Below are 13,845 nucleotides of genomic sequence, written 5' to 3'. Positions count from 1 at the left end.
CTTTAATAATGAACTTGTTATGAGGCAAATCCATTTGGTAGGATACTTTTAGATAATCGGTAATTTCGTGTTTTTCTTTGGTAGATAATTCTGAAGGAAAGAGCATGAAGACTTTTTTAGATCAAAAATGAATAACCATTTTCAATTTCGTTGCAAAACTAAAATACAGCCGAACCATATTCTAGTCCAATCAGAGAGTGCAGCAAGCACCTCTACCGGTTTCGAAACTTATTAGTCTCTTATCAGGAGGCACATATGCTGCTCTCTCTGACCCAACCAGGACAAACGTTTTTAGATATTTGCCAAAAGGTTCAGATTTTTCTTTGTCATTTCTGGCCCAGACGTTATCATTTCTGATTGGTGGATTAGACAAGTAAGACCTTTTTAATTTTCTTGTTGCTTTCCACAGCAAATCATCTGTAGCCTCTGTAGGTGTAAAGCTATCCAGGTAATGTTGGATTCCCTGATTTTGTTATTCTATGATTAGTTCTTCAATTCTTTGGTGGCTTTGTTCAGTTTGTACTTATTTTTTGTGCTCCTAGATTGTTGCCACTGCTTCCTTAACTGTCTTTTAATTTCATTTCTCTAAATATTTTATTTTAGAAACCAGTTCATGAAAAGAATCTCGCTGTAATAGTATGGATATACGGAGGAGGATTCATTTGTGGAACTTCAAACTTTGAACAAGCAGGACCTCACTATTTTATGGAAAATGGTGTTATGTTTATAACTGTCAGTTATCGTGTTGGTCCCTTTGGTAAGTTATAATGCATGCTTAAGTAAATTATTAAATGTTTTTTTCTTTGTAATTTTTTCTCCTAAGGGATCTTTGCATTTTGTATAAATTTTCTTAGAACAAATTAAGACAAAGATGTTCTCCAGGCTTATGCAGGGTCTAACAAAAAGGCAGGTCATAAATTAAATCACATACCTATTCTGGGACCAAAAATAGTTCGATTGAACCTAATTTACCTTAGTACAAATGTGCGCATAAAAAAAGTTACAGCCCTTTGAAGTTACAAAATGAAAATCGATTTTTTCCAATCAAAAACAATTGGAGATTTTTTATTGAAAATGGATATTGTGCACGTATTGTGTACGCTCCAATGAAATTATTATTGTGGTACCATTAGTTAAACACAATAATTTTAAAACTTTTTTGTCTCAGTACTTTTTCGATAAACCCGTTTTTATTGAAATGTTTTGAACATTTGTAAAATCTACCACATATTTTTAAATGGTTAAGTAAGAGTATAGAATATTATTTTCATAATATTATTACCAGTGGTTTCTATAATCTTACTTAACCATTTAGAAAAAATATAATATACTGAATTTTACAAATTTTCAAAATATAATATTGAAATCTGGTTTAACGAAAAAGCACAAAGAGGCAAAAATTAAAAAAAAATTGTATTTAACTGATGGTACCACAATAATAATTTAATTTGAACGTACAAAAAAACCCCCATAAATTTTTTATGGAGTGCACAAATGTCACTGATATTTCTTAAAGATGTCCATTTTCAATAAAAAATTTCTGATAGTTTGCGATATATTGAAAAAAATCGATTTTCATTTTATAACTTCCAAGAGCTGTGACTTTGTATGTGCATATTTGTACTAAGGTAAGTTAGGTTCAATCATACTATTTTTGGTCCCAGAATATTAGTCCATTCTTTCACGGTTTTTGCTCTAAATTTTAAAGAACCGCTTGGATTGACATGAAATTTGGCATACGTATAGCTTACATGTCAAAGAAAAAAAGTGATATTGTGCCGATGTGTGCTTTTGCCCTGGGGGTGACTTTCACCCCCACTTAAGGGTGAAAAAATATATGTCCAAAATAAGTCCGGAAATGGGTAAACTACTAATTTTAAGTAACTTTTGTTCTATAGAGTTTTTTCGCAACAAAGTCAACACTTTTCGAGTTATTTGCGAGTGAATATGTTCATTTTTCAACAAAATAACCACATTTTTAGACGGTTTTTTGCAAACAACTCAAAAAGTAAGTATTTTGTCGAAAAAAACGTTCTTAGCAAAAATATAGCCTCTAAAAGAGTAAAAAAAACGGTGTACACATTAGGTCTCTGGATCTCGTAGAACCAGAGTTATAGCCAATGAAAAATATATTCATATTCACCAAATTTCAAATAGAATAATTCGACGTGAAATATACAAAAAACTAAGTACTTTTTGGGAAAAACCCATTATAACTTTTTTAAAGTATTTAAAAACAGCTGTATTTCCGTTTTTACAAAAAGTTTCTAGCATTAAATTTAAGCAAGTTACGCTCAAAATAAAGTTGGTCCATTTTGTTTTTGCAAAAAAATCGGGAAGACCACCCCCTAATTAGCAACTTAAATGAAATTAATCGTTACTGCTCCACAAATTATTTTATTTATGTTGTGTTTATATGATCTGTAAGTTTCATCGATTCAAAGTGCTTATTTTTGTAACAATTTAGTTTCAAAATAAAATTTTTAAAAATATAAATTTTGGAAAATATGCTTCTTTTCAAAATAACTTGAAAATTGTTAGAGATACCAAAAATCTCGAAAAACAAAAAAGTCAGAGTTGCTTTTCTGAATATCATGTATTTATTTGTTTTTCTGTTAGACAAAAATTGATTGAGATTTGGTGTTTTTAAATTTGCATACATTCGTGATCAGTGACTCGTTCAACCCCTTTTAACTACAGCCCTTTCAATAATAAGGACTTCGAACCGATGAAACTTACAGATCATATAAACAATATATACACGAGTCAAGAAACTTGTGAAGTCGTAACGATTAAGTTCATTTAAGATACTAATTAGGGGGTGATTTTCTCGATTTTTTTACCAAAACCAAAAGGGACCAACTTTATTTTGAGCGTAACTTGTTTAATTTTGATGCTAGAATTTTTTTTTATGAAACAAAAATGAAGCTTTTTTTAAACACTTTAATAAGATGTAATGAGATTTTCCCGAAATGTGCTTCATTTTGGTTATTTCACATTAAAGTATTCCATTTGGAATTTGACGAATATGAACCTATTTTTCAATAGCTATAACTCTGCTTCTACTAGGTGTAGAGACGTGATATATACACCATTTTTTTTAAATTTTTTACAGGATATATTTTTGCTAAGAATGTTTTTTCGACAAAATACTTACTATTTGAGTTATTTGCGAAAAACCTTCTAAAAGCGTGGTTATTTTGTTGAAAAATTGAACATATTCACTGCCAAATAACTCAAAAAGTATTGACTTAGTGAAAAAACTCTATAGAACAAAAGTTACTTAAAATTAGCTAGTTTATTCATTTCCTGACTTTCTTTGGACGAATATTTTTTCACCCCCAAGAGGGGGTGAAAACCACCCCCAGGGCAAAGGCACATATCGGCACAATAACACTTTTTTTCTTTGACTTATTAGCTATGAGTATGCCAAATTTCATGTCAATCCAAGCGGTTCTTTAAAATTTAGAGGTTTTGCAATATTTTGCCGTTAAAGAACGGACTATATGTGATTTAATTTATGATCTGCCTTTTTGTTCCACCATGTGTAAAATCAATTTCCCTCATATGCACCCAAAATGTAGGTAACTATAGACCTGAATCCCGAGTACCAAAAAAAAGTTGATTAATAGCAAGCTGAAAATTTGTTATAGCTTAACGGTGTCTAGTCGGACAAACGTTGATGTATGGGAACATTGGAACAGGGGAAGTTTTAATTGTGCAACAGGTTAAAAATTTGGAACGTCAGACTACGAAAACGTTCCATGTATTTTGTCGGACAGGACTTGATTTATTACCATTTCATTAAACTGGCATGCAAAAATCAGACTGATGTTTATCGCCAACTGGGCGTTTTACGAGTGGAACACGAAGAAAATGTATGACAGGAATTATGTTGGTTAGTAATAGCAGTCTGATTTTTACATGAGAGTTTAATGAAAGGGTAACAAACAAATCAATTGGATGTTCTGTCCGACAAAATACATGGGACGCTTCCGTAACTGACGTTTCAAACTTTTAAACTGTTTCACAATTAAAACTTCCCTGTTCCAGTTTTCCCGTACATCAAAGTTTGTCCGACTGGACACCGTTAAGCTATTAACAAATTTTCAGCTTGTTATTAATCAACTTTTTTTTAGTACGCGGGAGCCAGGCCTATAGTTCAGACAGGTAGATATACAGTATGGTGCAAATAATGAGAGGAATAAATTCGTTATTTCGTAAACCGGTGAATTTAAAGAAAAATCCCGAAACAGATCGATTTTTATTTTTAAATTATGATATTTTGGCATGTATGAGATACTAGTGACGTCATCCATCTGGGCGTGATGACGTAATCGATGATTTTTTAAATGTGAATAGGAGTCGTGTGCTAGCTCATTTGAAAGGTCATTTAACTCTCTATTCAGACTTATGCTCAATGACAACAAATAGGGAGGAAGGCGATTAGTGATAAGATCACGAAAACGATGGAACAACAAATTACTGGAGACACGTAAACTGACAGAGTTATGTCTACACAAAAAGAAGAAGAAGAAGAAGAACTTTGAGACTAAACCTTCCATGTAGCACTATGCAGGTGGCTTCTCGTCTCCTAAATAGCATATTTGCCAGACACGCACATAAAATGTGCTATGCTGATTTTTCTTCTAGTGATAGAATCTGAATAGGTCATCATCTGTCAATCCCATCAGCTTTAGCTGCCTATTCAGTTTAAAGTGCTCTGTTAGCTGACCTACTATGGCGTTAATTATTTTCTTTTTCTTCTTCTTCTTCTTCTTTATAAGCAATTCTGCTTGTTCATTGGTGGATTGATACGTCTATGGAAGGTTGTCACTCCATCTTTTGCGCGGTGTAGCAGAGTATTCTACTTATTAGTTTCCCATTCTATATCATCTTGCTTTGTTGACGTTTTTGATGATTTCATCCATGATTACATTGAAGAGCATTAGACTCAATGAGTCTCTCTGTCTTATTCCGCTGCCTATATCTATAGGTTCTGTAAGTTGTCCACCTATTCTGACTTCCATTTTGTTGTTTTGGTAGATGTTTTCAATAATTTTTATGATATTTACAGGGACTTCTCTATTATACAGAAGATGAATTACATCTTTGAGTCTTACTCTGTCAAATGCTTTCTTCAAGTCAATCAGACATAGAAATGCTGGTCTATTATACTCTAGTGTCAGTAATTTGCTTTATGACGAATATTGCATCTGTAAACGAACTTTAAGTAAGAAAACTCTGTTGTTCATCTGCTAAACTTATCCTCTGATTCATCAGGTCTTGTAAAATTTTAGCTGTAAGTTTTAGGGTAGTATTTAACAAGTTGATACCTCTGTAGTTTTTTGGCTGATTTTATCTCCTTTTTTGAGAATTTGTACGCTCGTTCTAAATTCTTCCGGTATTTTTTTGTGTTTTATGATTTTGTTAATTAATATTGTTAATTGTTTTGTCATTGCTGCTCCACAATATTTCAGTAATTCGTTTGATATTCCATCCTAACCTGCAGCTTTTCTGTTCTTCAGGTTTTCGAGTGTTCCTGTGTATGTATATTAACATCTTCATTTGTGGTAATTTCTGGTGTTTCCGGTTCTAGCATCATTTGTTCTTCCTCTGCATAGAGTTTTTTTTTGATAGTCAATCCATGTATCATTCTCTATCTGTTTTGGTTCTATTAGTTACTTCACCTTCGTTCTTTGACCTCTTATAAAGCATATTTCCTTTTGGAGACCATAAAAATCATCTTCCATTTCTTTCGAAAAATGTTCCCAGTGATCATTTTTTATTCTTCTTACGACTGAATGTGTTTCGTTTCTTATAGTCTTGTAATTATCGTATGGCTCTAGAGTTTTAGTTGACATGTATTTTAGGTAAGCTTTTTTCCTCTATTTACATTTTTCCTTCACTTCTGTACAAAACCATTCTTCGTCTTGGAAGCGATTTATTTTTATTAATGTTTCTTTCACCAAGAACTTCCTTGGCTGAGACTAAGATATTAAACTTAATTTTTGCCCAGCTTTCTTTGAATCCATTACATTCTGTGATATGCATGTTGCTGCTTTTTCCGTTATTTTTTTTTTGGAATAGGTATCTTGTGGAGTCGTCCTGTAAGCTTTTGACTTTAATCTAATCTTGGTGGTGTATTCTGCTGTTTTGTTATCACATACATATACAGGGTGTCCAGAAACTCTACCGACAAACGAAGACAGGAGATTCGTCAGATAATTTTAAGACAATTTAACCCAATTCATCTAGTCTGAAAGTGCTTCATAAAGAAGCTAGAGCTATTTGAATATGGCCTCTGGCAATTAGTTTTTCTTAAATATCTCCAGAACGCTTCTATCTAGAAAAACGAAACTTGGCACACATAATTCTCTTCCAGAGTTAAATCGATTCCATCTATTGCAAATTTCTAGTACCGGTCATAGGCGTCCGTTTTGGGTAGGGCTACAGTTATATTATCGCATAACTTTTTTGTTCTTAATTTCTAAGCATTGTTGAGTCTGGATTTTTAAAATGTAAGATATTATAGTACCAAAAGGTACTCTACTTTAAGTCACTAGGACACACCGTTTTCTAGAAAAATCGATTTGAAAATTTTTCGTTTCTTGAATATCAAAAAAATAAAAAAAAACTATTTAGAAAAATGAAAACTGTTACGTTTATTTATATTCCAGAAATGAATCGATTTCATTAATGGCGAATTTCTAGTACCGGTCATATGCGTCCGTTTTGGGTAGGTCAACGGTTATTTTATCGCATAACTTTTTTGTCTTTAATTTTTAAGAATTTTTGACACTAGATTATTAAATTATTACGAGGTATTCTAGTACTAAAAGGTACTCTTGCTTTAAGTTGGTAAAATACACCGTTTTTTTTGAAAATTTTTTTCAATTTTTTTCAAATTCAGGAAACAAAAAATTTTCAAATCGATTTTTTTTAGAAAATGGAGTATCCTACCGACTTAAAACAAGCGTTCCTTTTAGTACTAGAATACCTCACAATTTAATAATCCCGTATCAAAAATGCTTAAAACTTAAAGACAAAAAAGTTATGCGATAAAACAACCGTTGCCCCACCCAAAAAGACGCCTATGACTGGTACTAGAAATTCACAATGGATGAAATCGATTTACCTCTAGAAGATAAATATGTGTACCAATTTTCGTTTATCTAACTAGAAGCGTTATGTAGGCATTTAAGAAAGACTATTTACAAGAAGACATCTTCAAAGAGCTCTAGCTCCCTTAGGAAACATTTTCGGACTAGATGAATTTGGTCAAATTGTCTTAAAAGTATCTGAGGAATCTCCTGTCTTCGTTTGTCGGTAGAGTTTCTGGACACCCTGTATGTGTTTTCATTCTGATTTTGCACAATACCAATTTATGATCGCTTCCTATTTCTGCTGATGTATGATGAATTATTTTCTTGTCTTAGTTTATTAGGTCTGCCGTAAATTTTGGCGACTGTTATCTAATGAACTTAGACAGGTAGAAGTTTCAAAAACCATGCAGTTGAAAACGGACCTATCGAATTTTCTCAGTGGAAAGAACTATGACTAAATTACTTTGGTGTGTTAATGAATAGACATCATCATCATCATCTTGGTGCTACAGCCCTTAGAGGGCCTCGACCTTCTCAAGCTTTCTACGCCATTCTGTTCTATCCCTTGCTTGCATTTTCCAGTTGCCTACTCCGATTTTCTCGGCATCTTGTGTTACCCCGTCCATCCACCTCAGCTTTGGTCTACCCCGTCTTCACATTCCCACGGGTTGCGCTGTTAGAATCTTTTTTATCATGTTCGATTCAGGGGCCCGGGCTACATGTCCTGCCCAATGCAGGCGGTTTCGCTTAATTATAGTGATAATATCTTTTCCACCAAACGTATGCTTGTAGATATCCTGCAGTTCAAAGTTATATCTACGCCTCCATATTCCGTTCTCACAGACCACTCCGAATATCTTACGTAGCACCGTTAGTAGGTTCCCCTTCCAGTAACTCTCGAAAGTGCTCTACCCATCGTAACAGGATATCCTCTTTGTTGGTAAGTAAGTTACCTTCCTTATCATTACAATAGTTGATTCTCGGTTTGAATTCTTTTCTAGAAAAGAATGTTGAAAACAGACCTATCGAATTTTCTCAGTGGAAAGAACTATGACTAAATTATTTTGGTGTGTTAATGAATAGACAGCCACGTCAAAAAAGCGGATGTTATACATTTAAACTTTGCAAAATAGTGTACACAATTTCACATACTTCATATTTTTTATTTTAGGCTTCTTGGCTACAGATGACTTATCAAGTCCAGGAAACTATGGTCTAAAAGATCAAAACCTTGCGCTACAGTGGATTCGAAAGAACATTGAATATTTTGGTGGTGATCCCAACAGGGTAACGATTATGGGAACTAGTGCTGGAGCAGCTTCAGTTACCTACCAGTTCATGAGTCCAAAATCGAAGGGTAAATAATTTACTTTTATATTAAAATATTAGTTCATGTAATTAATACTCCAGGCTGTGGGTGAAAAAAACGTGATATAATTTAGGAATTTTTGAAACCTATCAGGTGTTGTAAAGGACGATGGCAGGAATAACTTATACTAAAATGTGACCAAAAATATTGTGAGCTTTTTTTTATTGCGATTTTCATTTTTTAAATTTGCAATTTTTAAAGATTTTTAATTTTGCAGCTTAGGATATTGATTATAGAGAAAAACTTTTTAATAGAAAGTTGTAGTAAATTAAAAAAACCTACAATTTGAGCTATGGTAAGTTTAATTTCGTTTATTGGTTATTGCAAAACAGCCTGCGAAATGTCCAAAATGGCCATTTTTACAATTGCGGTATTTATTGTACAAATAATTTTTTTTATATTTTAAAGCTTTAAAATGAAGATCTTTCAATTCCAAACATAAAAAAATTGTAAGGCCGGATTAACGAATTTGTTGCTTAGATATTATAAATTGTTTATCAAAAGAGGTCAAATGTCGAAGGCTATAACTTTTTGAAAAAAAATCGTAGAGAGTTGGTGAAACATCCAATCTCCTTCTAAAGAGTTATATTTTCATATTCGGATGTAAATAAATGCATAAAACATTTTTATACCTCTAATTTTTGGGTTTGAAAATAGGGGGGCAAATTTCTTTATAAACATTTAGAGCTGAAGTGGCCCTGTACATCCTATGAGTTTCTAACTTACAGATTATTGTTGCTGAAGACGAAACGAAGATTTGTAAAAAATAAAAATTTTCTACAACCAACTGAAGCCGAGATAATTGTTTTTTTTTTTTCTTAAATCGTAGTGCCTTTATTTATAACAATTAAGAAATTATTTTACAGTCATTGACTAAAGAAAGACTTATATTATCTTAAAATAAAAATTATTATAAAATATAGTTACATTTAATTATTAAAAATTATTTTTAAATTCGGTGCTTTTGCGAGCGGCCGAATTTTGCAAATCGCCCGGCTCGCTTCAAATCCGCGCGCTCGGAAAATTTTTACGTAACTTAACGCATTAAATTTTGACCGAAAACAGTTTAATAATGTTTCCATTATAATATACAGTCTATTTACCACTGTATTTGTTTTTTTTTGATTAACTTTTATATGTGAAATCTCATTTCTGAAGAAATAATATTACAAAAATGATAGGTACATATTATGAAATATATAATTATATTTTTAATTTTTTCATTGTTATATAAATATAATAATAATAATGTTACTTCTTATTATACAATATAAAACTTTTTCTTCTTGTAGTGACTATCCGTTTTGGATGTTGGCGACCATCATGGAAATCTGTACTTGCACACTAAATCGGTACAGCTGCTCTAAAAAGATTTGTAGTTGTGTTAAACGAAGACGTACGTAAATTTTCTAGCAAGGTAATCCTTCGCCTTCCTGGTTCTCAGTTTCCAAGTGGGGTTTGCCAAATTGCCATGATGGTCGCCAACATCCATAACGGATAGTCACTACAAGAAGAAAAAGTTTTATATTGTATAATAAGAAATAACATTATTATTATTATATTTATATAACAATGAAAAAAATTAAAATATAGTTATATATTTCATATATTTTATTATGTATCATTTTTGTAATATTATTTCTTCAGAAATCAGATTTCACATATAAAAGTTTATCAATAAAAACAAATACAGTGCTAAGTACTCGTAGACTGTATATTATAATGGTAATATTATTAAATTGTTTTCGGTCAAAATTTTACAAGTTACGTAAAAATTTTCCGAGCGCGCGGATTTGAAGCGAGCAGGGCGATTTGCAAAATTCGGCCGCTCGCAAAAGCACTGATTATAAAAATAATTTTTAATAATTAAATGTAACTATATTTTATAATAATTTTTATTTTAAGATAACATAAGTCTTTCTTTAGTCAATGACTGTAAAATAATTTCTTAATTGTTATAAATAAAGGCACTACGATTTAAGAAAAAAGAAACAATTATTTCGGCTTCAGTTGGTTGTAGAATTTTTTTATTTTCTTACAAATCTTCGTTTCGTCTTCAGCAACAATAATCTGTAAGTTAAAAACTCATAGGATGTACAGGGCCGCTTCAGCTCTAAATGTTTATAAAGAAATTTGCCCCCTTATTTTCAAACCCAAAAATTAGAGGTTTAAAAATGATTTACGCATTTATTTATATCAGATTATGAAAATATAACTCTTTAGAAGGAGATTCGATGTTTCACTAACTCTCTACGATTTTTTTTCAAAAAGTTATAGCCTTCGACATTTGACCTCTTGGGATAAACAATTTATAATATCTAAGCAACAAATTCGTTAATCCAGCCTTACAATTCTTTTTGTGTTTGGAATTGAAAGATCTTCATTTTTAAGCTTTAAAAAATAAAAAAAAATTATTTGTACAATAAATACCGCAATTGGAAAAAACGGCCATTTTGGACTTTTCGCATGCTGCTTTGCAATAAACAATAAACGAAATTAAACTTACCACAGCTCAAATTGTAGGTTTTTTAATTTACTACAACTTTCTATTAAAAAGTTCTTCTCTAGAATCAATATCCTAAGCTGCAAAATTAAAAATCTTTAAAAATTACAAATTTAACAAATGAAAATCGCAATAAAAAAAGCTCACAATATTTTTGGTTACATTTTAGTATAAGTTATTCCTGGCATCGTCCTTTACAACACCTGATAGGTTTCAAAAATTCCTGAATTATATCCTGAAATCGACCTATTTTTCACCCACAGCCTGGAGTATAAGTTGTGTTTGTATTAGCCTTGGTAAAAAAACATAGCAAATATATGTTGTGTTTTATAGACCTATACTGCTCTACATAAAACTAAGTTTTGTAAAATTTTAAAACTTTTCTATTAGGCCTGGATCCCGCGTACCAAAAAAAGTAAAAATAAGTTTATTAATAGTAGGCTGATTCATTATCTAGATCACCTTAAATAAAATCCGTTTTTCTTCTGGCTAGCTGTATTTAGAGAGCAAACTGAATAAATGATTATAGGCCTGAAATCCCGCGTACCAAAAAAAGTTGATTAATACCAAGCTGAAAATTTGTTAATAGCTTCACGGTGTCTAGTCTGACAAACTTTAATGAATGGTAACACTGGAACAGGGGAAGTTTTAATTGTAGAACGTGATTTTAATTGTGGAGATTGTCATCCTGACAAGTTTATGATTATGAAAACTAGCAGATTGTTTTTAAGTTTATTCAATAGCAAAATTTTATGTAAAAAATGCTTGTCGGACAGATATGTTGGGCATTTTAATAAGTTCGACACGTAGAACATGTCAGATGTTAGTAATTATGCATGAGATTTTAATGAAAGGGTAACAAATCAATTGGAAGTTCTGTCCGACAAAATACAAGGGCCGTTTACGTAGTCTAACGTTCGAAACCTGTAACCTGCTTCACAATTAAAACTTCCCCTGTTCCAATGTTCCCGTACATCAAAGTTTGTGCGACTAGACACCGTTAAGCTATTAACAAATTTTCAGCTTGGTATTAATCAACTTTTTTTGGTACGCGGGATTTCAGGCCTATATTCATTTATTCATTTTGCTCGCTAAATACAGCTAGCCAGAAGAAAAACGGATTTTATTTAAGGCGATCTAAATAATGAAAACTTTTTAAAGTTCTGCAGTATGTTTTGATGAATACTATGGTATTTCTTGATGGTGGTATATCTTGATGAATACTTACTATATATGGTATTCTTAGGTAATTCGTGGGCGTAGTTTATGATACTCTTTGGATTTTAACTGTATAGAAAAAACTTAATCTAGTTAAATCAGGAAATTTTGACGGTCATTCTAGGTGTCCCAGTCTTGTTGGCAAATCCATCTTGTTAGGGAACATCACACCATAACGGTACAGTGAAGCACTGAAGTTCTATCTCGTCGAAATATTATATTTTGGAGAAACACTTGCTGAAGGTTCGTAATTAATTATATCATTGATCGGTAGCATTACCCAACTACTGATCTTCAATATAACTCGCACGTTTTACCCTATAATTACTGGTATTATATTATTGGGCCTTTACTATACATACCTAATGTACCTAACACCAAAAAATTTAGCAAAGAACTTTAGAACGGTTAACACTTTAACTAAAGAATTTATGTATATTTTTAGGTCTCTTTTGGGCAGGTATAGCTGGAAGTGGATCGTTGTTAGTACCATGGGCATATCAAAAAGACGCCAAGGACATTGCATATAAATTAGCAAAAACTATAAATCCATCATTCGATACATCTTCGTCAACTGCTGAACTGATCGCTTACTTAAGATCGGTCCCAGCTGATGTTTTGAACAACGCATCTTCAAAGGCTGTTTGGGTAAATATATAATATATAACATATATATATATATATATATATATATATATATATATATATATATATATATATATATATATATATATATATATATATATATATATATATATAGCAAGGAGTACGACTGTTTAATATTAACAATATATCAAGTGAGTGAGAAGAAGTCTCACTGTAATTGAGGTTATCAGTCAAGGAAAAATAAAAAATGAAAAAACTATTTCAATCTTTTAATAGAAGACGTTTCGTGCAGTCTTCCTGCACTTCATCAGTTCTACTGATTGTGAAGTTACATATAAGATGTACACAACAATGTCATCACAATGGGTTGTGTTGTTCAAAACTTAATAGCTAAAAAATACATAAAATTTCTTAAGCTAAATATATATATATATATATATATATATATATATATATATATATATATATATATATATATATATATATATATATATATATATATATATAAAAAACCAATACAGAAGTAAAAACTTCGAGATGTATTCTGGTATAAAATCGTTTATTTAAAAACTATAAAATGTCATCGAATGCAGAACGTTTTCGTTCTAAACAGAACATCTTCAGTGCCTAGAATGAAGTATTTCCACGTTAGATTAAAGCAAAAGGTTAAAAATGTGACTGTTAAAATGAAAAATGTGGGAATACTTACATCCTACCGAGTATTTTGAAACTAGCACACCGTAAATAGTGTTAACATCATCATATATGGTTTACATAATGTAATATGTTAAAATGTTATGACTACAAGTCGATGTTAATGGATAAAGTGGAACACATGCTAAAAGGGTGCCATGGTTCCCTGCTCGAAGATACTAGGTACTTGCCAATTCAATGGGCACAGACCAACTGAGAAATTGTGAAGTGGATATACAATTTGACAAGGGTGACATGACATGACAAGATAAAGCCAATTTTTGGTTAAAGTTTCATTTGATTTTGGATTTTTTAATAAAATGCGAAGGTTTGTCTGCAAAAATAATTTA

The 13,845-nt window shown here is 31.6% G+C and overlaps 1 protein-coding gene across 3 annotated transcripts in view; it reads left to right on the top strand.

Moving 5' to 3' along the window:
- LOC114334564 (venom carboxylesterase-6) overlaps positions 1–13,845 on the top strand; it is a 675,899-nt gene that overhangs the window by 336,977 nt on the left and 325,077 nt on the right. For 2 of the 3 annotated variants that reach the window (XM_050643823.1, XM_050643824.1), the window contains exons 4-6: positions 604–757; positions 8,278–8,463; positions 12,642–12,844. The exons of the other annotated variant lie outside the window; for it this stretch is intronic. In XM_050643823.1, coding sequence (XP_050499780.1) covers positions 604–757; positions 8,278–8,463; positions 12,642–12,844 — 543 coding nt within the window. The remainder of the gene's footprint in view (positions 1–603; positions 758–8,277; positions 8,464–12,641; positions 12,845–13,845) is intronic. 3 annotated transcript variants of the gene reach the window in all.

Source organism: Diabrotica virgifera, chromosome 2 (assembly GCF_917563875.1).
Source record: "Diabrotica virgifera virgifera chromosome 2, PGI_DIABVI_V3a".
NCBI lineage: Eukaryota > Metazoa > Arthropoda > Insecta > Coleoptera > Chrysomelidae > Diabrotica > Diabrotica virgifera.
This window is presented reverse-complemented; position numbering and strand designations above follow the sequence as displayed.